General features: G+C 48.1%; 1 protein-coding gene across 2 annotated transcripts in view; it reads right to left on the reverse strand.

The window, feature by feature from the left end:
- Positions 1-1,433: 1,433 nt before the first annotated feature.
- The window catches only part of OSTN (osteocrin), a 225,221-nt gene continuing 199,157 nt past the window's right edge, over positions 1,434-27,497 (reverse strand). Inside the window, exons 1-5 of one of the 2 annotated variants that reach the window (XM_075938271.2) lie at positions 23,458-23,561; positions 12,140-12,238; positions 10,298-10,515; positions 5,004-5,100; positions 1,434-3,653 (exon numbers count right to left, since the gene is read on the reverse strand). In XM_075938271.2, coding sequence (XP_075794386.1) covers positions 5,016-5,100; positions 10,298-10,515; positions 12,140-12,238 — 402 coding nt within the window. In that variant the 5' untranslated portion in view covers positions 23,458-23,561 and the 3' untranslated portion in view covers positions 1,434-3,653; positions 5,004-5,015. Of the gene's footprint in view, positions 3,654-5,003; positions 5,101-10,297; positions 10,516-12,139; positions 12,239-23,457; positions 23,562-27,497 lie in introns of those variants that run through there. The other variant, XM_075938270.2, reaches the window with a different exon arrangement.

Below are 27,497 nucleotides of genomic sequence, written 5' to 3' on the forward strand. Positions count from 1 at the left end.
TGGACGCACCACCTCAACTTAGTGCCCCAGGAAGCACTGGGGAGTCATTAGTTCAAATGGCCCGGGGAGTCGTTATTTCGATATAGCAGGCTTGGACGTGTGGATGCTCCACTTATAAAGTCGATTTAAGGGGGCTATTTTGAAATAAAGCCCGAGTGTAGACCGAGGCTTAAGAGTAGTGTATTCAGAATAGTTCGGTGCCCCGCCTCGGGTTTTGTACTCATGCCGCTCACTGCATTTCCGGTCAGCAGAGAGCAGTTTCACCAGCGATGAGCCTGGTTTTCTAAGGGCTGGTGCAGCAAACTCCGGCGGGGTTGTGCAGCCCAGGCGTGTCCCCAGCGGGCGGAGAACCGAGTGTCTGCAGATGCCATCGGAGGCTTGTAACTGTCAGCTGGCGCTTACCCTCAGGGCAGCATCGGAGGTGCCGCGGGATTTCCCAGGGCAGAAGCAGCTGTCAGGATCCTGGGGAGACCCCCCCCCCCCAGTGTGGTGAAGGCTGGTTGTGAGGCCAGGAGGAACTGTCTTGATTATCTCACTGCACAGCACAGGCCCAGGCTCCCCACTGAGGGATTCTTGCATCCAGTTCATTGCTGGCCCTTTTACGGCAGCCTCTCCAATTCCCATGTCTCAAGGAAGGCTACGGGGCTTGGGCTGCAGCCTTCACAGCCGCTGACGGAGCGGGAGGAGGAGGAGGGGGGCTTGACGTGCCTCCCAGTTATCACCGTGAGGAAGCTGTGGCTTATAGAAAGCAGCTCATCTCCCCAGCGACAGGCTGTGGTGCTACCTTCCTCCTTGCCGCTCTCGCAGGCTGCTGGGATGGCATCTTGCCGCACGGAATAGTGAGACCGAGTGGGAAAGGCTCAAGCAACCACCCAGAGGCTGGGGTTCAGTAGAAACAGCCTCTAGGGCAGGGGTGGGCAAGAACACAGCAGCAGTACACCAGGTTTGGGGCCACCCTGCTATATTTATGTGCATAGACACAGGTACCGGCAACTGCAGCTCCCATTGGCTGCAGAGCGCCATTCCCAGCCAATGGGAGCAGCAGGACGCTGTGTAGATCGAAAGACCACTTCCCGCAGCTCCCATTGGCTGGGAAAGGCGATCCACAGCCAATGGGAGCTGCGCTCACTGGTACTTGTGGCCGTGCAGGTAAATATAGCAGCAGCGGCCTACTAGAGTCTATCCCTTGTGGACTGGATCTGGCCTACAGGCCGGTATTTGCCCACCCCTGCTCTGTGGGCAAGTTAATCCCTAGACGAAGTTTCTCGCACCTTCCTCGGAAACACAGAGACGAGAAATCTTTATCTCCCTCAGGCACCAGCCATTTTTTGTCACCACTGCGTCCCTTTGTCAGCGGCAATAGTTGCTGCTCTGAGACTCCGGAGATGCAAGGAGCCCACAAAAGAAATGCCAGCCTCATTGCCACAAGAGGGTCTGTTCAGTTGGGTCAGTTTATTAGCAGCCGTCGCACAAAGGCATCTGGAAGGTTCTGTGAACAGAAGCAAACTGGTAACGCTGCTACACAGTACATGTTACAGTATCACACCTCATGTGCGTTGGCCACCGTGCTCTGGACAAAGACCGCGGCCAGAGTGGGCCCATATTAGCCTTTTTAACTCAGGGCTTTCAGCGGCCTCCTAATGCTGCCCGTTTAGCTCTTTTCATCCATGGACTTTAAAAGTGCTTTGCAAACAAAATTAACCCTCAGAACACCCTTCCCAGGCAGGTATTGGTGGGTGAATTGAGACGGAGAGCGTTTACATGCTTTGGCAAAACAAGCATCCAGTGGCCACCTGGCATAGACCCAGGAGTCCTGACTTCTCGTTCCATGCTATTACTGACATACAACAAACACTCCTTCCCCAGTTTTAGTGCCCGCCTGCGATGCGGAGATAGTTCCGTACTTGACAGGAGACCGCAACATTTTTCTGTGGTTAGGACAGAGAAAAGGGCTAGAAATGGCCAGTAGTTCCACAGGACATTTTATTACAATGTTGTTTTAGCATCCGACACAATGCATAAGGCCTCAGTTAGAATATGACACAACGCTCCGAGCACCACATTTCAGGAAAGAGGTGGAGAAATTGGAGAAGGTCCAGAGAAGAGCAACACACATGAAGACAGCTCTAAAAACATGAGCCGTGCCCATAGCAAAAGGTACGCAGGCTTTCTTGACCCTATTGACTGTTGCTGTCATATTGACTTGTTCCCATGAAATGATCAAGAAAACAGAGGGAAGACTGAAAGAATTGGGCTTGTTTAGTTTGGAAAAGAAAAATTGAGAGGACACAAGAGCAGCTTTCAAGTATCTGAAAAGGTGTTACAAGGAGGAGGGAGAAAAATTGTTCTCCTTGGCCTCTGAGGATAGGATAAGAAGCAATGGGCTTAAACTGCAGCAAGGGAGGTTTAGGTTGGACATTAGGAAAAACTTCCTGCCTGTCAGGGTGGTTAAACACTGGAACAAATCACCTAGGGAGGTTCTGGAATCTCCATCTCTGGAGATAGTTAAGAGCAGGCGGGACAGACACCTGTCAGGGATGATCCAGATGGTGCTTGGTCCTGCCGGGAGTGCAGGGGACTGGACTCGATGACCTCTCGAGGTCCAATCCAGTTCTAGGGTTCTGTGATTCTATAATTCTATAAGCTCTGGATCTCTCTAATCTGCGCCTCACCGGACGTGAGTCCTCCTCAGACAGCAGGTTAAAGAAATGAGCAAAATGTCAGCAGGCCCAAGAAAAATGGAAGTCAACAAATGAGGCGATTTGTCATCACTCAGGCAAGGTGCTCTATGTGCATAAGGCTCGGGGGACGTGTCACCTCCTACTTGGCCTCTGAGGCTAGGACAAAGAAGCCTCCAGTCCACCCCATGTTATGCACAAAAAGGAGCGGAAGGGAAGCTCAGAGGTGTACGTGAAATAACAGCCTCACCAAGTTTCAATGTCTGTCAATCATAGAACACTAGAACTGGAAGTGATCTCGAGAGGTCATCGAGTCCAGTCCCCTGCCCTGACGACAGAACCAAGCACCGTCTAGATCATCCCTGACAGGTGCCAAATAGATGAAAAGCTTCATAGCACAGATACAAAAGAGATAAATGAAAGATTGCTACAAGTATCAGGCTAAATCTTAAGATATTTACAGAGATTTCATTCAAGCAAACTCCTGCTGACATCAGTAAAAAGTTTTGCCTGAATAAGGACCGAATAAAAGTTGATCTGTTCCCTCAATGGTAAATCTTTTCTTTAGCCACCTGAAAACAAACGAACAACCCTCTTGAATGAAATTTACAAACAATTCTGCCTTCCAGAGGTTGCTGTTGGCATCTCTAAAAGTGTTTATTTTTCTTCAGAAATTCTAATAGTCCTTGCTAGTATAACAAACTTTTACGAGATTAAAAAAAAAAAAAAAGATCATGCAGTGAAATTATATACACACTTTGTCTGTTCCCTTTGACTGGGACCGTCGCTGTGAGAATGATCTGATCTGATGGATGGAATCTGTTACTGTTTGTAAAATGGAATGTGAAATAGATTTTGCAGCAGGTCAATTCCTTAAATGCTGAATCATTAATCAATGACAAGACACTCTGTGAAGCAGGTTCCATATTTCTGTGACATTCCTGATACAGCATCAATCATCCAGCGTAGATGCACCTGCAGAAAAAAAAAAAGGCCGTGAAAGTTACATTGTCCTAGTGAGAAACTCCAAGCCACAGACAAAGAGACTCTAGAAAGGTCTAGCGATAGAAATGTAGCCATGTTAGTCTGGCGTAGCTGAAACAAAAAACAGGACTATGTAGCACTTTAAAGACTAACAAGATAGTTTATTAGGTGATGAGCTTTCGTGGGCCAGACCCACTTCCTCAGATCAAATAGTGGAAGAAAATTGTCACAACCATATATACCAAAGGATACAATTAAAAAAATGAACACATATGAAAAGGACAAATCAAATTTCAGAACAGAAGGGGGATGGGGGGGGGGGGAAGGTAAATGTCTGTGAGCTAATGAGATTAGAGGTGATAATTGGGGAAGCTATCTTTGTAATGGGTAAGATAATTAATGTCTTTATTTTATAATAATTAATTCATGCTTAAATTCGACACTTTACACCTAAGTTTAAATGAAGACATCAATTATCTTACCCATTACAAAGATAGCTTCCCCAATTATCACCTCTAATATCATTAGCTCACAGACATTTACCTCCCCCTCTATCCCCCTTCTGTTCTGAAATTTGATTTGTCCTTTTCATAGGTGTTCATTTTTTTAATTGTATCCTTTGGTATATATGATTGTGCCAATTTTCTTCCACTATTTGATCTGAGGAAGTGGGTCTGGCCCACGAAAGCTCATCACCTAATAAACCATCTTGTTAGTCTTTAAAGTGCTACATCATCCTGGTTTTTGTTCTAGAAAGGTCTATGAGAGACAAGCAAAGTTAGAGGTATTAAATTGGATTTGTTGGGGGAGGAGGGTGTTTTTACAAATTCCTAACTTTTGAAAGTATCAAAGCTAACTACACTGGAATAAAGCAATGTTATATAGAATCACAGAGATGTCAGGCTAGAAGGGACCTAAAGAATCTATCCCAGCAGCCTTCTCTGAGGCAGGACCAAATATACCTAGACCGCTCCAGACAGGGGTTTGTCTAACCTGTTCGAAAACCCTCCAATGAGGGGACTCCCCAACCTCCCTTGGAAGCTTGTTCCAGAGGTTAACGACTCTAAAAGTTAGAAAGTGTTTCCCAACGTCTAACCTACGTCTCCCTTGCTGCTGATTAAGCCTTGTCCAGTGGGCATGGATAACAACTGACCCTGGTCGCTTTTCGAATAGCCCTGTTGTCAGTCCCCCCTCAGGATGACACAAAGTCGCCTTTCCACAAATCTGACTCTCCATCATCCACTGACATCACAAGAGCTTGGAGGCCTGTCACCAAGAGCAGCAGTGGATCCCAAGAACCTATGTGATGAGCTTGAACATTGCTCTGGAACCTGGACTCACCTGCACCATGTGCTAACCCCTGGTGTTGGCGAGACGGTTCGTTCCGATTCGGTCTAGAGGAATTCCGAACCGCCGCTTGGGCAACTCCACCACCTTCCTGCAAAAACAAACACGCACACAGATAAAAACAGAGGGCAAAAACTGGTAAAGATACTTCGGAGGAGTAACCAGAAAGTAGCTACATCGCGGCTTCTTCCATTTTGCACCAATCTTGGCAATGGGGTTCGGTTAGGACAGCTCTGGTATGAAAGCTGGAGGCTTTAAGATACTGTTAGATGTTTGGCTTTTCATAGGCTGTAGCATCTGTAAGAAAAGCTACTCCTGCTGGGATCAGAGACTTATACCTGTTTACAGCAAGGCTGAATTTGGCCCTTCATCCTTTTTGGCAGTTGTGCCTCTACTACTCAGAGAAGAGGGAAACAATTTTTAAAATGTAAATAGGAATAGTATTTATGCAAAGGTTAATTCACTTGTGGAACTCATTGCTGCAGGATGTTGTTAAAGCAGCCACGCAATAATAAGTTACAAGGGCTGGGGAATCTTATTTTTCAGGTCACAAAGTGCTCATCCTGCACTCCTTCAAAATACAACAGTGCAGAGTCAGGTTTTCTGTGAGGTTTTATACCTTCCTTGGAAGCATTTAGCATTGTCCACGGTCAGAGACACAAGCACCAGAGATAGTGAATCATCATCTGAGTCACTGCAGCACATCCCACCTTGCAAATTTGTTGCAGCACAACTGAAACGGGTAGTGATCAGAGACTCAATGTCTAATTGGCAGCTGGTTTCTAGCAGAGTGCCCCAAGGACTGGTTCTAGAGCTGGTTTTGTTCAACATTTTTATTAATGACCTAGATGAGGGGATGGATTGCACCCTCAGAAAGTTTGCAGATGACAATAAGCTAGGGGGAGAGGTAGATACGCTGGAGGGTAGGAATAAAGTCCAGCGTGATCTAGACAAATTGGAGAATGGGGCCAAAAGAAATCGGATGAGGTTCAACAAGGACAAGTGCAGAGTCCTGCCCTTGGGACGGAAGAATCCCAAGCACTGTTACAGGCTGGGGACCGACTGGCTAAGCAGCAGTTCTGCAAAAAAAGGACCTGGGGATTAGAATGGAAGAGAAGCTGGAGATGAGTCAAAAGGGCGTCCTTGTAGCCAAGAAGGCTAATGACATATTGGGGTGCATTAGGGGGAGCATTGCCAGCAGATCTAGAGAAGTGATTTATTCCCCTTTATTCGGCTTTGGTGAGGCCGCATCTGGAGTGTTGTGTCCAGTTCTGGGCCCCCCACTACAGAAAGGACGTGGACGCATTGGAGAGGGTCCAGTGGAGGGCAACAAAAATGATTTGGGGGCTGGAGCACATGACCTATGAGGAGAGGCTGAGGGATTTGGGCTTGTTGAGTCTGCAGAAGAGAAGAGGGAGGGGGGATTTGAGAGCAGCCTGCAACTCCCTGAAGGGGGGTTCCAGAAAAGTTGGCGAGAGGCTGCTCTCAGTGGGGCAGGTGGCAGAACAAGGAGCAATGGGCTCAAGTGGCAGTGGGGCAGGTCTAGGTTGGAGATTAGGAAAAACGATTTCCCTAGGCGGGTGGGGAAGCGCTGGGCTGGGTTCCCGAGGGAGGGGGTGGAATCTCCATCCCTAGAGGTGTTTCAGTCCCAGCTTGACCAAGCCCTGGCTGGGCTGACTGAGTTGGGTTGGTCCTGCTCTGGGCAGGGGCTGGACTCGATGACCCCTGAGGGCTCTGCCCGCCCTGGGATTCTAGGATTCTGTGAAACGGTTCCCCGTCTCCTCCTCTTCCCGCTCCTGATCTGCCCCCTCCCGCCACTGCCCCCAGTGTCCCTGGCACCCGGGGCTGCAGCAAAGGGGCTGCGGAGCCGTCTCCGCACCTGCTGTTGCAGCCCCATCTGCTGGGGTTAGTCTCTGGGGAAGGAGGCCTCCCAACTGGCCCCTTTGCAGCAGCCTAGGCGGGGTGGAGGGCCGCAGGGCCGGGCTGAAGGGACCTGCCTCGGTTTCTGTTGCTCACAAGGCTCTAAAACTGAACAGATTTCGCTTCCTCCTCTCCAGGTTCTGCCCCCAGCTCTGCCCAGGGCTGCCAGCTCTCCCGGCCAGGGCGGAATGGATGCCATTTGCAGCCGGTCTGACACAACTGGCAACCCACCTGCCTCTGGTTTCCTCTCTCTGCCCCCCTGGCCCCTCTCAGCCCTCCAGAGAAGGGTTGCCACGTGCTCAGCGTTCCTGGCTGGCCCTGTCAGGCCTCCCTCCCCCCCGGCAGGCTGCTGGCTGCTCTCCCCTGTCGCTTCCAGGGCAGGGAACAAGGAGGGAGGAAAGCACGCACCGCCTGCTGCCCATGCCTCTCTGGCCGCCCGGGGGAACCCACAGGAGCTGCCGAGGCTGACAGGGTTACGGGGCTGGTGTCCTGAGGACGAGGCCTTTCAAGGACAGGCGGCTGGACCCAGGGTCACATTTCCAAGCCACGGCGTTCCAGCCAGGGACAAGAGGGGGCTCCTGGGGTCGGGGGGGGGGAGGCTGGTGGAGGATTGATGTGAGGCGGGAGAGGCATTCGGGGGTCTGTGGGGGGCAGGGCACATAGGGATGGTCCCAATTTAAGGAAGCTGGTTAGCCTCACAGTTTCCGTTGTGGTCAGGGCCCCACAACTCTTGGATGTGGGCCTGAGGCGTGTCCCCCCCCCCCCAGGCGAAAGCATTGGGACAAAGTCGAGCCAGGCGCCGAGGGCCGGTTTTACAGCTGAACTGGCCCCTCTTGTGGCCATCGGCAGCAATGACAGGACTTTCAGCCCAGCCTGGCCTGCTTTGCTCCCCTGGGTTTCGGCAGGTCCCGGGGCGACCGAGGGCTGGTCCTTGGGCCGGAGCGTACGAAGGAATGGGGTTTAAAGGAGCCTGCCCGGGTCTCCGTCTCCTCCCGTCTCACCCGAAGGCTCGGCCGCGCCGGCTTTGGGCCAGGCTTTGCAGCGCCCCTTCATGTTGTCAAAAACAAGCGCAATCCGGGAGGAAGTTGACGGGCACTTTGTTCACGGGACGTCAGTGGGGCGGGCTCTCGCCCCGTGTGACTGTGCAGCCCACGGCACCGTTTTCAGACGGGGGGTAAAGTCGTTTTCGGTGCGCGAGAGCTTCTCAAGCCATTACAATGGACTTTGGCTCCGGATCGCTCAATCGCCTGGAGCTGAAGGTGTCACGGTGGCAGGCCGCCGTCTCCCCTGGGAGCCCACCATGCGAGAAGGCAGAGGCACATTGCTGGTCGGTATGATCCCTTAGTCTGTCCGCCGGAGGGGGTGGGAGGGGTTGGTCCCAGGATGCAGGTGAGAACAGTTGCTGTAATATGTAAGGGCCAGGGACCCCCGAATTACTTCAGCCTTTGGTTCTTTCAGGAGGTGTTTGTGGGCATCGTTCCCGCTAAGGGGCACACCTGCGCGGCCACGCACAAAAATTCTTGCCCCTCCCACCTCCATGGCCTCTGGAGAGCCATGCGGCCGGCAGCTGCTTCACTGGGTGGGGAGGGGGGGCTGTTCTGTCATCTGTGGCCGGTAATGGGACCTGCAGCATGGCAGGGTGGGGGAAGAGGGGAAGTAGGGTCTGCTCCAGCATGCTGGGGGAGTCGCACGGGGGGGGGGGAAGGTTGGGGTTTGCTCCGGTGGCTGGGAACAGGGCATGCTGCATGGCGGGGGAAGGGGGAGGGTTTTTCTCCAGCAGTCAGGAACGTGTGTGTATGAATAAATTGGGCGCCACGGTGGCGCACATCCAACCAGTGCACAGGACCTCAATATTGAAACCTCACTCCGCTCATGGCTGCAGGGTCTTAGAGGGCCCCGGTTTGTGGGATACTGAGGCACGTCTGGGTTTAGCTAGACCTTCAGGAAATAGTTCTTGGCTCTGAGAAATGTCGTGAAAAAGGGTGGCCCCTGTCAGTCCAACCGCCATCCTCCCTCCATCGGGTATTTTACCTCCTGCGTAATTTAGATCAAATCAGTATTTTTTACATCTAAACGACACATTTCCAGGTGCTGTGGAAAGACCCTGCTGTTGGAAGGAGTTTTCATTGTGTTGCCCAAACAGCCCCATTTTGCGTCAACCCCCCACGCGCTCCCCACAGGGTCCCTCCAGCCCATTTGGAGTTTGGCGTGAGGGGGAAAGATAAAAACAACCCCCCCTGAAGTTTAGTCATTTTGACCTTTCACCCCCTGCTGGCCAGACCCTGGCTGTGCAGTGTGAGTATTAAAGCTGGCCCGTGGGCAAACTGTCTGACAAACCACATTTCGGAAAACGCTGCCTGGCCACTGGGAATATTTTTCACTTCCCAGTTAAACTCCCACAGTCAAAACCTTTGCAGAACTCGATACAAATCCCAGTTCTGGGGTTGTGGTGGGTTTTGAGGGGAGGGTTGGGTCAGGTCTTTTCCATCCGACCTTTGCAAACCCACCCATGCGAAGGCCCCTCTCCAGCAAAGCCCTAAGCGCATGCCTGACTTTAAGCACGTGAGTAAGCGCTTTGCTGGGCTGGGGCTGCACGGGGTGGGGGAAGAGAGTCGCCAGCAGCGAGTAGCAGGGGAAGGGAAAGAGAAAGATTTCCACACGGGCTGTTACGGACAGGAGACACCCTACAAGTCCGGCCTTCGGAGTTCTCGTCTGCTCTTCCGGACACAACACCCCGTCCCCTCTCAGGTGAACAGTCAAGACATCCGGCCTGCATACGAACAGGTTCATCATGGGACAGGCCCCCTGATAGGTTTTTGCTCAGACCCACTCTCTGTTAAACCAAGAAAGCAGGACTTTGCAGGATATCCTGCTCTGGATTCCCTTCCTATCCAGGACTGGCCACGGCGTGTATGCCTGCCACGGTGCCGTTCGGCATGTGCTGAACAAGACGCCCTCTCGCTGGCCATCTGTTCTGGGAAACATTTCACCTCCTCCCCTTGCCCCCCAGTACGTAAATATTCCTTGAACCATTTTACTGCCTAACTCGCGTTCTAACTGGAATGACCATTCAGATCATAGAATCCTAGATGCACGGCAAAGGGCATATGGGAGGTGTACATTTGCCTACCTGGCTGGCTCTTGAAAGCTGATTGCTACAAGGATAAACCAGCTGCAGGGGGTGTGACTTGCAACCCTGAAAAGATGAGTCGTCTCTGCAGTCACTCCAACAGGCTGACAAATGAATTACCCACCGCCGACCTCAGAACTGACTCGCTACTGAAAATGAGTCCCTTGCATTTGGAAGGTCTGCCTATCGGCATTCTTACACAGCCCTCACCTTGGCGCCATCCGATCACTCCGCTTACCTCTGCTTGCCTTTCAGATCGACAGAGCTAGCCGAAAGCCTGTCGAGGGGGGAGCCAAACCCGGGAAAACTTCTCTTCTTCTTGGTCTCAATCACATCGTTTTCAAGAGACACTAGCTCATCAAGAAGCAGCAGTTTCGCTGCCAGCTCGGTGGCGGTCTTCTCTTCACTGGAGGTGGAACGGGCTTCCCTGGCCAACGCTATGGAAGAGTCCACGGGCTGCAGAGGAACAGGGAAAGGGTTGGCTTGATGGTTCTGTTTCAGAGAGAGAATTTCAGTCTGCACAGAGAGCAGTGCTTCGTCCCTCCCAGAATTCCATTAGAACAGGCAAACCCTAAAGCGGGAGCAAATCATTTGCATGAGAAGTTTGTTTATTGAAAATGGGCCATTTTTGCAAGATGCATTTTTCCAATGGAAGATTGTCGGCATTGTTGAAGTGTTGCATTTTGCACAAAAAATTGTGAATTGAAAAATATCTCTAAAATGTGATTCAAACGGATTATCAGCGTTTTTTTTATTTACTGAAACCTGGGGTTTTGGAGAACAAAAACTTTCCATAACCATTTTTCAGTAACATTTTCAATACCATGGTCCATTTTTTAAAAAAAAATCAATTAAATAATTCAATGAATTTTTTGAGGGGGAGGATTAAATATTTATTTTCAAACCCTTTTCAATGAAAACGGCGTCAATATTTTGAAATATTCAAAAAAACCCATGTTAGGACTGGCTATAATAAATACATGTACGTCATTTCCCATCCCAAACTACTTTGCAGGTTTGACAAATTGTTAGGTAAACAATACACCAGAATCATTTCACCTAGCACTGAAATGCTGCTGATTCAGAGGTAGGATGTGGCCTGGCAAACGTATTCAAGTTTAGAAGAGGAGATAAAGAACAAAGTATCTACTTAAAAGTTACAGGGAAGTTGGCAAGGCAGACTGTATACCGTATACCTGGTTTTTAACTTCACTTAGGACGTTTGATGTTTGCCTGCTCTGTTGGTTTCTTTTGAAGCACCTGGTATTGGCCACTGTTGGAGAACAGGACATTGGGCTGGATGGACCATTGGTCTGAGCCAGTTTGTATGACATTGTGATTAACATCCTTCCTAGACTATATCGACACATATTGGGTAGCTGACAAACTCTGCCTGGGCTCTGTCAGAACCGAAGACATAAAAACAGACGATGAAACAACTTGTTCTACTTTTAAGAGGCAAAACCCTGTTGCTCCATGGCCAGTCGTGTTGCTCCGTGGCGGATGCACTGACCACGTTTGGTCATTAAGGAGTTTCTGGCACTTTTCAGCCGACGAAAGGTGTTAGCCCCAATCTCCTCGCTCCATGACAAGGAGGGTGATTATTCACTGTCTACTCCAGATCCCCCGTTGCCTTTCGGTTGGATACAGCCCTCTTCTTCCATTGCTGACCTAGGGGCTGGTTTTATTCCGTGGAGCGAGTAGGAGGTGGCATTTCAAGGGCAACAGAGATCCCCTTCTTAGAGGGCAGCGCCGTAAGAGCCCAACAGCCAGACTGGGTCAGATCAAAGGTCCATCCAGCCCGTCCTTGACATGGTGGGAAGGCCAAAAGCTATGCCGGCGGGAACTTTAATTCCTCACGGGGTCACCCAAGCCAGACAGGTCAAAAGCAAAGGACCTGAAGAAAAGCCACCATGGGTTCCTACATCAGGAATTTAGGGATAGGCCAACCACTTGTCCTTGTGGAAGAGTGAAGTTAGAAACACAACAAGGGAGAAATTCCTGCTTCTCCAGCCCGGCCTGGCTTCGAGCTTCCTCGGAAGAGAAGGGGCATGTGGCGGGGCCAGGAACACCCACTTACCTGTGGCGCTGTCTCCGCGAGGACGGCTCTGCCGGCGGGCCCCTGCAGCAGGGTGAGTGCCAGGACCAAGGGCACCGCCCCACACTGACCCTGCAGCATCTGCAAAGCAGAACACCCTGGTGAGTCACTCGCCACCAACGTGCACAGAGGGGAAGGGCAAGGGACGGGTGAGCACAGCGCTCTGGGCTCGGACTGGCCTCGCACGGCTGGGCACTTGGGGCTGGTGCAGGAGCTCTGATACCTGGTGTGGGAAGGACAGGGGAGAGCCAGCCCCTGCCCAAAGTGCTCCTATTCCAAACAGAGCAGACACGGAGGGGAAATGACTTGCCCAGGATCACTCAGTAGGTTCAGGGAGAGCCAGGCAGAGCCTGACTGATAGGTACAGCCCCCACCTCATTGGCAGCCATAGAATCATAGAACCGTAGAACTGGAAGAGACCTCAGAAGGTCAAGTCCAGCCCCCTGCTCTAGGCAGGACCAATCCCAACTAAATCAACCCGGCCAGGGCTTTGTTAAGCTGAGACTTAAACACCTCTAGGGATGGAGACTCCACTGCTTCCCTAGGGAACCCAGCCCAGCGCTTCCCCACCCGCCTAGGGAAATAGTTTTTCCTAATATCCAACCTGGACCTCTCCCACCACAACTTGAGACCATTGCTCCTTGTTCTACCATCCATCACTACTGTGAACAGCCTCTCTCCAGCCTCTTTGGAACCTCCCTTCAGGAAGTTGAAGGCTGCTCTCAAATCCCCCCTCACTCTTCGCTTCTGCAGACTGAACAGACCCAAGTCCCTCAGCCTCTCCTCATAAGTCATATGCTCCAGACCCTAATCATTTTGGTTGCCCTCCGCTGGACCCTCTCCAATGCGTCCACATCCTTTTTGTAGTGGGGGGCCCAGCCATAAAAAACGTGGACTGGATTGTGAAATCTGGTCTCCTCCCATGAAAGCTGAAGACGACGCCCCGCCAGCAGCAGCACAGAGGTAAAGGTGGCAATACCATACCAGGTCACCCTTACTTCTGTGCTGCTGCTGGCGGCAGCTCTGCCTTCAGAGCTGGGCTCCCGGCCAGCAGCCGCTGCTCTCCAGCTGCCCAGCTCTGAAGGTAGCTCGTCTGCCAGCAGCTGAACAGAAGTAAGGGTAGCAGTGCCGCAATGCCACTCCTTATAACCTTGCACCCCCACAACTTTGGGGGGGGGGGTCAGGCTCCCTACAATGACAACACTGTGACATTTCAGAGGTAAAGGGCCAAAATCATGAAATGTACGATTTTAAAAATCTGATAACTGTGAAATTGACCAAAATGGACCGTGAATTTGGTAGGTTAATGCCACACCCCGCAAACCATGGAGCCTTCCCTTGACCTGGTGGGGAATCATGCCATGGATTTTAATGGGAGTTGGGTTGGCGCCTCCCACGCCAGAAGAAATCTGTTAATCTGCTTGTTAATCTGTTTCCACGTCCAGCACCAGTGACCATAATTCAACTCTGACTCGGCTGCTGTCTGCTGCCTCTCCTCCCGGAGCAGGCAGAAATAGAAGGGCAGTGTCAATATATTCCTATGATCTCCAAGAGTTGTTTTAGCCTCACTGTCGCAGATCTCTCATGAGATCGGGCAGAATATCCCAGCAGAAATATTTGACTTTGCTCTTTGTTCCCACACTCCAGGAGACATGAGCCAAGAGCCTGGGATCCTGTTGTAAGTGTCAAGTTAGAACATGTGTCTTCCTTTCTCTGCTTCTCACACTGAATTTTTTGTAAGTGACCAGAACCATAAGTCACCTGCCTATTCCTCTTGTACTGACATTTGCAGGTACCAGATGCTGCAGAGGGAGGTACTAAAGTGGTGTTAATTGTATTTATTTTTATGTGTGTTTTTCTTACCTGATTCCCCTTTTTTATACCATTTTATTTTGTCCCTACGGTTTTGGGAATGGCCAATGCAAACCAAAATAACTTCAGTGGGTCAAAGGAGAGAGAGAGAGAGGAATGAATAAGGTGAGACTGATGTGAAGTAGGTGAGACTCGTTCCCAGCGGGAGGCCAGATGCTAACAGACCTACACCATTTGCAGAATTTGAGGATCTGGCCTACGGGTTGCTTGTTGTTTTGTTCCCCCGCTGTGGTGCTTTAGAATGTGTATTTTTGTACTTGGCTGGGCACTGAAATAAAAAGTCGCCGTTTATCACCTTGCAGATAACCACATCCTGATTATTTGGATATGGGGAAGTAAAAATAAACGGTGAGGGTAAACACTCCCGTTTCATACAGCTTCATGTCTGCACCGGTATTCATTCCTCCCAAAGACCTAAAAATAGCCTCGGGGGTACTAATAAAAATAAACACTACGGCACCTGCGACACAGAAGACATTTGATTAACCAGCTGGAACTCAACTCTCACAGAATTAGGAGAGGACTTGGTAGGAGCTATGGTCCTGCTCCCATTGAATTCAATGGCAAAAGTACACTCTCCCGTTGACTTCCATGAGACTAGATGTTAGCTTCATATCCAGCCCCACGCCATCTGCAACCAAATCCAATTCCCAGCCGCAGGCCAAGGCGTGGAGTGGAGCCTGCTGCCTACAATCCCAGGTCGCAATCCTCCCTGCTCAGCTGTGGAGTGAAAGAGCAGATGCACCAGGCCTGAGACGTTACCAACCCCACAGCTCCTCAGCCCTTTCCGTCTGTGTCGGGAAAACAAGCTTGTCCCTCCCCAGCGCTGGAGAAGCACATTGGTTCCCCTGAATTTTGGGCCTCTCTGCAGCTGAGGTGGGAGAGTCACAGAAGCACAGAGCACTAGAACTGGAAGGGACCTCGTGAGGTCATCGAGTCCAGTCCCCTGCCCTCGCGGAAGGACCAAGCCCCGTCTAGACCATCCCTGGCAGGTGTCTGTCCAACCTGCTCTTAGATATCTCCAGGGATGGAGATTCCACAACCCCCCTTGGCAATGTATTCCTGGGAGAAGGAAGCAGTGTTTGCTCTTCTGTGAGCGGTTTTGCCCCAGGTAATTTTTGCCACGGAATGCAAAGTCAAAGCCATTCATGACTGTGTCAGCCGAACGCACCAGAGCCAGGGGCTTCAGACAGGAATTTGACCCACCACTCTTAGCCCAGTCATCTGAAGAAGTGGGTTGTACCCATGAAAGTGCATGATCCCATCGACATGGTTTGTGAGTCTGGGAGGTGCTGCCACTCTTAACCCTTTTCCTGAAGATTAGCTATTTACACTGGTTACTTCTCTTTCTGCCTTTGTCCATCTAGCATGTCTGTTCCTACATCACATGAACAATTCTACTTGGTTCCTTTGTCACTTGGCATCCTTAGATGTCTGTTCCCCTTCTTGGTGAATCAGGACCCAAGCTTAACATCGGCAGGGCGTTGAATGCTTGTGTTTACGCCCCCACTCCACAAGAGAAATGCGAGATTAAGTCTGACCTGCTCTGAGTAAAGTTATGACTCTGATACAGCTCCTGGCACGATATGTCCACCTCGCTGGGAGCTAGATTCCAATAGCTTTACTTACACCGAGTCGCGCTTACTCGACAAATACTTCCCCTGAATTCGCTGGCTCTCCATGCGGCGGGAAGGTGCTACTCTGTGTAAAGGCATGTCTCAGAATCTGTGTTATCTGCAATAAAATACTGCTCAGCTTTCAACAGATAAAATCGCATGTCTGAAATGTAGACATATTTATGGGTTTCCTCCATTTTTTAGCTCAAACTGCAGCAAAGCTTAAATTCCTGGGGTAATTCAGCATCTTTGTTGGCAGGCCAATTAAAACAGATAAAGAAAGAACATTTTTCTACCATATCAAGACAGGCTACACAGCAGCGATCTTTGTCAGAAATCCGCACGTACCATACAACGCGCCTGCCCAACAGAAAACCAAAACCAAGTCGAGCTCTTGGCCATACGCAGCACGGCAGTTCCCTGACATCAGACCCCAGCTTGGTTTTCCTTGTTTTTTTCTTTTAACAAAAGCAAAATAACATGCCCAAGCCAAGAGGGGTGAGCAGAAACCAGACAGTGTAATTCCTCACAGGGCTCAAGACTGTTGCCTGTCAAAAATGTGAGCTGCCATCATTGTTCTTTCAATTCAAGCGATCGTATTTCACCCCCACTGTGCAGATTAAGCTACGTATAAATCGTGAGTGTTTTATTTTTCCTGCTTGGCTGTTAGCAACAGAACTGAGAAGAGACCTCATACAATGAACAACAAATTTTCACTCACGCCATTGGGCACGGATGATTCTCTTGTGCAAATTTTAAAAGCAACATTGTAAGAGCTCTGCCCTCATCCAGAAATTTGAACCTTGCAATGAACCGGAGCTGGCCGGCCCAGGAGTCAATGGGGTTTTCAGGGATGTACCTGCATGATGTTAAGAGACAGAAGAAAGGCCACAGACTGTCTCTGCTTCACACCAGAGACATTCAGTACTTCATGGCAACAGCATGAAAACTCAAACCCTTCTGCCCCAGAAGCACAGGCCCTTAGCATTTGAGCTAAAGGAGAATCTCCATTAGCAGTTAGCCATGCCGGGCTTCTGACATCATGCTTAGCAATTATAATTCCATCCAGCAGAGGGCAGTGGTGTACACACCCAGCAACCAGCTTATTGCACTCTTTTGCCATTATTCTGGTGCCATCAAAAGTGGCTTGTCACTACCTGTGCTAGTTAAATGTCTCACAGTGAATCTCTCTCCATAGTTCTTGAGATACAGATGGCAGAATATCTGATCTGAAAAGATGAAACTGAGCTACTAACAGAAGTACTGGAGGCTCCGGGAAAAATCCTGCTCCGATAGAAGTTAATGGGCCAGCTCATGCAGACATCAGCAGGCGTAAGATTGTGCCCTTACGTACATTCATCACCAGAAAATCCCAAAGACTCCCATCGCAGAAAGCTCAGTGATTTCAGAAAGTCCCAGGGTGCCTTTTTTAAATGCAGGTGGAATATCATGAGAATGTCAGAGGATGGGTAAAAATGCCGCTGCTGAATCCAGCACCCGGAAATCGCTTAGCATTGCTCTTTTGTTCACATCCCACGGATGAGATATGACACATTCTGTCGAAAGCAGCCCATTAGAAAAAGACATTGACGTATGGGACTTGCAGGAAAATGCATTCCATAAATTATAAACAGTTAAAGCCAGATACTTCAGCAAATGCACTATTAACAAGAGAAAGTACGCTTTGTTTTGCCAGGGTTGGAAACCCGCATCAATTCTTTTATTAACATAGAACATCAGAGCGGCCACACTGGGTCAGACCAAAGGTTCATCCAGCCCAGTGTCCTGTCGGCCAACAGTGGCCAAAACCAGGTGTCCCAGAGGGAGTGAACAGAACAGGGAATCCTCACGTGATCCCTCCTCTGTTCCCCATTTCCAGACAAACAGAGGCTGGGGACACCATTCCTATCCACCCTGGCTAATAGCCATTGATGGACCTAATCTCCATGAATCTACCTAGTTCTTTTTTGAACCCTGTTAAAGTCCTAGCCTTCATAACATCCTCTGGCAAGGAGTTCCGCAGGTTGACTGTGCGCTGACTGAAGAAAAACTTCCTTTTGTTTATTTTAAACCTATTGCCTATTAATTTCATTTGGTGACCCCTAGTTCTTATATTGTGGGAATAAGTAAATAACTTTTGATTATTCTCTCTTTCCACACCAGTCATGATTTTATAGACCTCTTTCCTATCCCCCCTTAGTCTCCTCTTTTCTAAGCTGAAAAGTCCAAGTCTTTTTAATCTCTCTTCATATGGGACCCTTTCCAAACCCCTCATCATTTCTGTTGCCCTATTCTGAACCTTTTCCAATGCCAATAGATCTTTTTTGAGATGAGGCAACCACATCTGTACGCAGTATTCAAGTATTATGTATAGGTACGTCTATACTGCATGCTTATTTCAAAAAAAGATATTCTGGAAGAAATACTCCAAAGTAGCTTATTTCAAAATAGCACATCTACACTACAGGGGAAGCCTCAAAATGAGTCCAAGGCAGGCTTCCCTAATGTGGACACGCTAGATTTAGAGCCCCAGGAGGGCATGGGGCAGAAATGACTTTGAATGGCCCTAGGAAAGAGATATTTCGAAATGGCAGCCGTGCAGCGTCCACACTACTGCTATTCCAAAATAGCTATTTCGGAAGAGGTGTTATTCCTCATGGAGTGAGGTTTACAGAAGTTGGAATAAGCTGCCCGTTATTTAAAATGTATTTATTTTCATAGAATCATAGAATCATAGACTAGGACTGGAAGGGACCTCAAGAGGTCATCGAATCCAGTCCCCTGCCCTCATGGCAGGACCAAATATTGTCTAGACCATCCCTGATAGACATTTATCTAACCTATTCTTAAATATCTCCAGAGATGGGGATTCCACAACCTCCCTGGGCAATTTATTCCAGTGTTTGACCACCCTGGCAGTTAGGATATTTTGAAATATGGAATTGCTATGTAGACACTCTCATTGTTATTTCAGAATAATGGCCATTACTCCGATATAACACTGCTGTGTAGATGCACTCTAAGGGCGTATCTAGCCTACGCAGAACGGTTGAAAGAGGATATGCAAATTCCGTGGGAATTTGCATATCTTCTTCCGATCGCACTTTCAAAAGCGGAGCTTTCAAAAGTGAAAGTAATTAAGACGCGGCTTTTTTGGCAAACTGCTCCCTTCGTTGAAACGCCGCTTTTCCTCAAAAAGGGTTTATGCAGCTTTTTGACAAGGGGGGGGGGCGTGCCAAAAAAAAGCCGCATCTTAATTAGTTTCACTTTTGAAAGCTCTGCTTCCGAAAGTGTGATCTGAAGAAGATATGCAAATTCCCACGGAATTTCCTTTCTCAAGATGAGCAGCCCAAAAATCAGTCAATCACTTTTGAGAGTCTTGACTCTGAAGTGTGTCTTCACTCTCACACCACTGCTGCCAATCTGCTAGCTTTATGACACGTGTTATCTTGCCATCTTGGCAATGATTTTGGTCTAGATTAAACGGGGCTGAAAAGTTTTCTTGCATCTAAAGAGGATGGCCAACCAGGGTGGCCAACCAGTTCTGAAGCAGTAGCCACTATGGCTACATCTACACTGCAGCTATTTCGGAATGAGCTATTCCAAAATAGTTATTCCGCAATAGCTTATTTCAAAATAACACGTCTACATTCCAGGGAAGCCTCAAAATGAGTCCAAGGCCGATTTCCCTAATGTAGACGTGCTATCTCAATTTAGGGCCCCAGGAGGAATACCTTAGACTGGCCCAGGTGAGGGGCTATTTCGAAATAGCAGCAGTGGAGCGTCTACACAGGCCTTATTTCAAAATAGCTATTTCAGAAGAGGTGGTATTTTTCATAGAATGAGGTTTACAGAGGTCAGAATAAGCCATCCGTTATTTCAAAATAACGGAATGGTGGTGTAGACACTCGCATAGTTATTCCGAAATAACTTTGCTGTGTAGACACACCTATAGTGGCTACTGCTATGGCAAACTAGCCACACTCAACCGGCCAAATAGCCACATGTGCTTAGTGGCTAGCATGTTGGACACCACAGATCTAAACTTTGGAAGGAAGGCAGGGTGGCCAGAACCTACCCACGGAGGTGCTTGCTCCGGCTGCCTCATTGACTTTAACTGGATATCTATTACCATGAGGACTTCAAGACTAAGCTAGGATAGGTCTACACTGGAGCTGACCTGGGTAGACAGATGAGCTAGCTCTGCTGATAGGGTTGCTAGATGGTTTCAACAGAAATACCGGACACACTTGACATGACATCACAATCTATATTACATATTAGTTAGAAAATACCGGACAGTTCTATTGTCTCATTTCTATTTCCTCAATTAGATTTTCTCAATTTGTTTCCTGAACAGAAAGCTCAAATACTGGACTGTCCAGTTCAAAACTGGACACCTAGTAATCCTACCGCTGAAGCAAGGACACCAAAAACAATGGCTTGGATTTTGCAGCACTAGCTCTCCACCTGAATGCCAGCCCTGCTATTTTTTGTGGAGCGGAGGTAGCAGGTGCAGCCTCCCAGAGCTGGCCGGTTCACTTCCCACTGCCCTGTGGGTACATCTATCATTGACACAGGCATCCTCGTTGCTTCTCCTCTTTAGGGGACTCCCTCTGTAAAGGGCCTGAGCCTTCGGTGACACACATGAGAGCAGCTTGCTTTATTTCAGTGGGATTAGTCATGTGAGTAAGGGCTGCCCGGTTAGATCCACATTCTCATCAGTTCTACAGGGCATATACCAAAAATATCCCGGGCTGTGTGAGGAGACTAGACCCCCAGCATGACCATCTGAACTTGCACCAAAGTAAATCGGGAGTCATTCCTCTGCATTCCAGGGATTTGCACAGAGGCAGAAGCAGTAGGCGGAAGATAATCTGGCCTGGTTTGGTATGCTGATTTGAATATTTTGTACTGCCCATATAGTCCATTTGGGATATTCTAGGAACATTTCCCTGGGAATTAGCAAGAGTTACACAATTTGGACAGCTTGCAAAGCTAAGAACAATCTGTACCTATTGCCCAGGACAAACAAATGTTTAACAACAGCAAATTACAAAAAAAACCCCATCATCTGAAGGCAATTATGCTTGGACACCAAAATGTATCAGCCACAAATGACTCTCACAAAATCCACCTAGACGGCTGAGGAAAAAGTGTTCAATGAGCAGGTTACTTACAACGTACAAGAAAAGAGCCATTAATGGGGAGCATCTATTTCTACCTTTTCTGAGCAAGATAACTGAAAAGAACTACAACGTTCTTGGTATGCTCGATGGAAACCAAACCTTTTTTAGACTGTTATCTGGTGCCAACAAATGCTCAGCTCCTAAATCATTTCTTAAATGTTTCTAATCACTTTTACTTTTCCTTGTTTTAGACTTTAAAAAAAAAGTTTTCTTCACTTGTCAGCTCGCTGTCACAGGCTTGTACACTTTCAGCATGTCAAATAAAGAAAAAAAATTAAAACAATTTGAAAGGGGAAATAGACACAGAGCCTTAATGTCCAGGGATATATACTACACTTTTATTCACATGTGCAGGCCAAATTTCTCTTTTCTTAACAGCACAAGGATATAAGTGGAAGTTCTGCCTAGGGGTAAGTACAGAATATGTGATTAGAGGAGAGAAAAGTGTCCATTAAGACCGGTTAAAATATACTTCCACTATTATACAGCTATAACTCACGTGATCAGCTCTGAAAAAGAGAAGAATTCCATTACAATGATAAGGTAAAAGGCTCAAATATTAGCTGTAATGTAATGGATGGCAGACATACATAACCCTTTTGAACAAAGATCAAAACTGATTATGGTTGAAAAACAAAAAAGCTAGCTAGGTGAAGGTAGCGTTGCGGGTTGAAGTGGTGGGTAATCTCTTTGGGCTAACTCAGAAGAATGTAAAGGTGAGTGATCACACTATGTCCAAGCAATTTATAGATAATTGACGCAGATTGCAAACTGCAATGTTTTGAACTTGTGCAGTAAAATAACAGTTCTGCAACTCAGAGATACACTCAACAGACACAGTTCAAATTATACAAACCCTGAGCTACCTGAAATCAGCAGGGGCAAGATTTTACCCTGAGTTTTGATAAGCACCATAGAATACTTGCTCCAAACAGTAATACTTTTCACTTTGCTAATCTTGATCATTTATTTCAGTGGGTTTTTTTACCCATTGGCTTCCAAGTGCTCTACAAAGAAAGGCCAGCTGGACTGTCTCCATCATCTCGATAGGAAACTGAGGTCTGGGGAACTTGCCACACGTTCCTGCTGAACCAGTGCCAGCTTCATGAATAAGCTTCTTGACTCTCAACCTTCTGCTCTACCCCTTCAAGAGGATGCTGCTTCTAAACTGAACAAATAAGAAAAAACCTGGCAGCACAGACCGCAGCCCACATGTTTTAGGAACTGCAGCGGTTTGAACCCCAGTGAACACAGCCTATGTTGGCTCCCTGAGAAAATGCCTCCCCATCCCCCTAGGAGCCCGCAGAATCCAAACGTCTTCCCATTTACATATTGAGTGACCCCAGTCCTGGAGGCAGAGAGAAAGTGAAAGAGTTTGAGTCCAGTATGAAGAAAGTGCAATTACAGTCCTAGGGCAGAGTATGCTTTCAGTCACACCTGGGCAAACCTGAGTGACTCCACTTCTGCAGTAGCATAACCAAATCAGGCTCATCATTGCTAGGAGGATGTTCCTTTCTCCCTAATACTCTTCTGGCCCTGGTCTACACAAGGGAGTTATTTCAAAATACCCCCCCTCATTTTTAAATAACAAGAGGAGCGTCCACACAACCAAGCCTGTTATTTTGAAATAAGGGGCTGGTTGTTTTGAAATAATAACTCCTACTTTCCTGGGGGAAGAAGCTTATTTCAAAAGAGTTATTTTGGGAGTTGTTATATCCAAGTCATTTCCTAGTGTAGACATGCCCCTGTAGACTTATGCACTTCACAAAAAGAAAAGCATCGAGAACTTGCTGGCTAAAATCTTTCTCTGCCTTAAAACATGTTACAGGTAACAGCCATATAAACTTGTCAGTAAAATTTGTTATTTATTAAAGCAAAGCAATCCATTGCAATGTTTAACTAGATTTGTTTTTTAATTGCTTTAGAGCCATAAAATGCATGTGATTTATTCTGAGTACAACATAACACACAAAGGGGAAAATCAAGGAAAAACATGGAAAATACTGTCACTCTGTAGCACCAGGAGAGCATTTTTCATCTTCTAAGCCCCGCGCACACATACAAGCAAACAGCCTTTTCAATAGAAATGTGTTGTTTGAAACACCTTGTTTAAATGCGGCAAGGAGTCCTGTGGCACCTTAAAGACTAACTGAAGTGTAGGAGCATAAGCTTTCGTGGGCAAAGACCCACTTCGTCAGATGCATGTCTGGGTCTTTGCCCACGAAAGCTTATGCTCCTACACTTCAGTTAGTCTCTAAGGTGCCACAGGACTCCTCGCCGCTTTTGCAGATTCAGACTAACACGGTTACCCCTCTGATACTTGTTTAAATGCTAACTCATTATCTAATGGAAATATCGTTTCTGTCTTCTACTATTAGTTTATTTCCAGTACCCAAATTACTGGGAGATAGGCATCTTACTGTCGTTCCCGCAAATGCAAAGACAAATTGCATTTTCCCCATCAGACGTGTGCATTGTATGTATTGTGTGCATGCTTGTTCATTTCAAAATGTTCAGTGTTCCAATGCTTAAAAAATATAGGAGACAGTTAAAGAGTTTCTGTAAACACAACAGGCATAAAGAGAATCTCAGACCCCCTCCCTCAGTTCCTCGCTTATCTTACCTTGCCTTGGATACAAGCAATCCCAACTTAAATGGATCTTGCTAGGCTCTCCCGCCCTTACTTATCCCTCCTGCTCAGCTTTCTTGCAGACTTTTTATAGTCTCTGCTGTAGGCTCCACACTCCAATCCCTGCCTTGGCTTTCACTTACATCATTTCTAAAGATTTTCCACTGATCCTTGCCCTAAACCTTTCTCTCCCTCTCACTCACACACTCTTGCCTCGCATTTGGTATATTTATTGCTCTGATCAAGATGATTAGGATGCAATTAAAGGTCTACGAATTTTTTCAAAAGAATCAGACACATGCCTGGGAAAAGAATAATCTTCGGTGTCATTACCTTTCCTCTGAGCTTTCAACCAATAATAGAGAAAACATGATGTCCTGGAACGTCTTTAAACAACAATAATTCATGGGACTAAAGGGATGAATGGAGAGGGGCAATATGTACTTCGGAGAGAAAAAATACAAATTGTGCATTTTTATTAGAGGGTTATGGCTGTTGTAAATTAAATTAGGTGTCTCTATAAAGGCTGTTTTGCACATCTGTCATAAGGACTTAGGTTCCTCTGTGGCACGCACTGTTATCTTAATTATCAAAACTGCAGCCGAGCACTGGCTGTGAAAGCAGAGGGCTGTTTCTCAATAGAGAAAGCCACAGTGCCCATGTTGTTGCCTGAAACACCGGGCACATATGAGTCTGTCATCTTCTTTATTGCCTGTCCTCCTGCTTCCATCTGCAAAATGGCCTGCGCTCTTTGTTCCAAGCTTTCAAAAGCATAAAATTCTAGCTGGCGGAGAACTCGTCAAATGAACAGTTGCAGACTCTTGATTAGACTCAAGAAGCTGAGCCACAGAGAATATTTTTGTAAGTACTTTCACTTTGATTTTGCAAACACCTTACCGAAATGCAGTAGGGACAGGCTGAACCTCTCTAGTCCGGCACTCTCTGATCTGGCAACCTCCATGGTCCGGCATGATGTCAGTCAGTCAGATGGCCACTTGTCATGGATGTGGCCATGTTTCCCGCGGTCCCATAAAGTTTGTTTACAGCCACCAGTCCTGGCTCTCAGCGTTCTGTGCTGCTATTTGGCTCTGGTTTACCCCTCAATGTCTTCTAAATGCCCAGTAAACCTTGGGCAGTATTGGGAATGCTGCTAGACAATATTGACCTGGCAAATTCTCTGGTTCAGCATGGATGCTGGATGTAACATGGATGCAGCATGGACTCAGGTCCCATTGATGCTGGGCTAGAGACGTTCAACCTGTAATAAGAACTGTTAAAAATAGCTTTCTCTTACGTGACAAGTATCAGAGGGGAGCCGTGTTAGTCGATATCTGCAAAAACAATGAGGAATCCCATGGCAAGTTAAAGACAACTAGATTTATTTGGGCATAAGCCTTCATGGGCAAAGACCTGCTTCATCAGTTGCATTGAATGAAGAGGGTCTTTCCCCACAAAAGCTGAGGCCCACATAAATCTGTAAGGGTTCGTCTACACTAGCCCCCTAGATTGATCTAGGGAGGCTAATGAGGGTGACCAAAATTGCAAATGAAGCGCGGGATTTAAATATCCCGTGCTTCATTAGCATGTTCCCGGCCGGTCGTCATTTTAGAAATTGACTAGCCTGAAGTAACTGCCCGCATCTACACGCGGCAGTGAAACGGGATTCCGAATTAAAGCCCTAACTCGAATTAGCTGGTATTCCTCCTGCAATGAGGTTTACCAGCTAATTCGATTTAGGGGTTTTAAGGTGCCACAGGATTCCTCGTTGTTTTTCCTCTTGCAAAACAGTCCTGAAAACTTGGTAGCCCCAGAATTGAATCTACTGGCCCGTCATTTATCCCGATGAGGATGATTAGAGAAGAAGAAACGGACAGTATTTTAACCAGCTGTGAAACACACAGAACGCTCCCTCCGGGTGGCAACTTGCCGAACTGACGCAAACCACACAACCAACAACATCGGTCGCAAAGAACGCTTTTTGCATCCCTGTCGGGTTCCAGTGGCGTGGCCCTGCCTCTCGGCCGTGGCACACGCCATGGCTCCCCTGGTGAGTGCTGCCTCGCAACGAGAGGCTGCAAGGTGCTGCATGGAGCTGCCCCTTGGAGCCATGTGGAGGGTGAAACCGGCACAGGACAGGACAGCTTGCTTCCAGGGCAGAGTGTCTTGTTAGGAGCAGGTGACACCAGAGTTTAACGTTGATAAAAGCTACCTGTTTCGCCTCTGCCCCACTGTCACAGCCGCAGTCAATCAGGGACCCACGCTGGAGTCTCTTGGTTAGAAAAGACAGGGGACGGCTGGCAGGCTGGTCTCGGTGTGGCCTGTAGAACTTGCCTCCTGCCTCCACTCATCCGACTCGCCCCGGATTGGATGCTTTCCAGGCGTGTTGCAAGGGACACCGCTGGAGAAGGCTGGGGATATGCTTCCTAGATGGGCAGGCAACTGAGCCGGCTGCCTGAACTTCTCGTGGAAGGGCTGGTGTTAACGTGGATGAACTTACGTCCCTGTATAATTACGTTAGGGGCACCTAGAGCCTCCACTCGGCCTCTCTGATGCTAAATGCAAATAAACAACATCAATAATGAAGCGGAACGCGGCATTTGTCATCTGCGGGGTTGCAAAAGGCAACGTAGGGGAGCTCACGAGCTACCGAACATTTCACCATCATTTGGAGAAGAGCAAATCTGGCTCCGCTCTTTGCCGCCTGCCCTGGCCCTTCTGATATTTTTCTGGTACAATTCCCAAGCACACACAAAAACAGCGCCGCAGGGTGGCCGCTGTCATGGCTGCATGGTTTTTGAAACTCTGACTTTTGTAGAGGGGTTGCAGAGCTTTTCGACATCGAGAAAGAGGCTGCCAACTTGAAATGAGCGAGAGATGCTGGTTGGAGACATTCAATTTGCTTCTGATACTTGATGGCAACCAAAAAGTTAACCTGGGGGGGGAACTTTGCACCAAGGGGAGTCAGGAATTCATGGGAATGGGGACTCCCGGGGCCAATCAAAGTTTGTTGAAGTCAGTGGGAGCAGGACTGGGCCCTAAATACCACGTACCACAGTGCACTGCAAAGCTACTCCAGCGCAGAAGCATTTAGATACGGCATTGTCCATCCTATGCGGCCTTCAGAGGTTTAGCCTGGGAAAGCTGCCCAGGATTAAGCCCTCTTTTAGTGCATGTCGCAAGCCTCTTTTCATTCACTAGAAAAGCAGGTGCATCCTGGGTTTTGAGTTTCCGCGGCTGATGTCAACAAGTCAATTGGATTAAAAAATACTGACCTTGCCAGCCGGGGCTATCGGAGAATTTTATCCCAACAGACACTTACTCATGCTGGTGAGAGACATTTACTCATGACACGTGTGGAGAAAGTGAGTAGGGAAAAGTTATTTACTTGTTCCCATAACATAAGAACTAGGAGTCACGGAATGAAATAAATAGGCATCAGGTTTAAAACAAACAAAAGGAAGTTTTTCTTCAGTCAGTGCACAGTCAACCTGTGGAACTCCTTGCCAGGGGATGTGGTGAAGACCAGGACTTTAACAGGGTTCAAAGAAGAACTAGATAAATTCATGGAGGTTAGGTCCATCAATGGCTATTAGCCAGGATGGGAAGGAATGGTGTCCTTAGACTCTGGTTGCCAGAAGTTGCTGAAGAATGACAGGAGAGTGATCACTTGATGATTCCCTGTTCTGTTCACTCCCTCTGTGGCACCTGGCATTGGCCACTGTGGGCAGACAGGACTCTTTGCTGGATGGATCTTTGGTCTGACCCAGTCTGGCCGTTCTTATGTTCTCCATTCCCTCACCTTCTCCACTGAACTGCCACCTGCTACTTATACAATCTTGGCCACCTAAATAACCCCGCCCCCCGTCACATGACTACCAACAATCCTTCCTGGCGACTACATTTCTCAGTGCTCCCTACTCTTAAGGGGCCAATGCTCCAATTATGCTGCGGCTCACAAGACCTGCTCTTACTGGGGCTGCCCGCTGTGTGACGGGGACTTTGTTATTACTTCATTGTCGCTGTAGAAGGAAGAC

This window comes from Pelodiscus sinensis, chromosome 10 (genome assembly GCF_052426305.1).
Source record: "Pelodiscus sinensis isolate ZL-2025 chromosome 10, ASM5242630v1, whole genome shotgun sequence".
NCBI classification, from domain to species: domain Eukaryota; kingdom Metazoa; phylum Chordata; order Testudines; family Trionychidae; genus Pelodiscus; species Pelodiscus sinensis.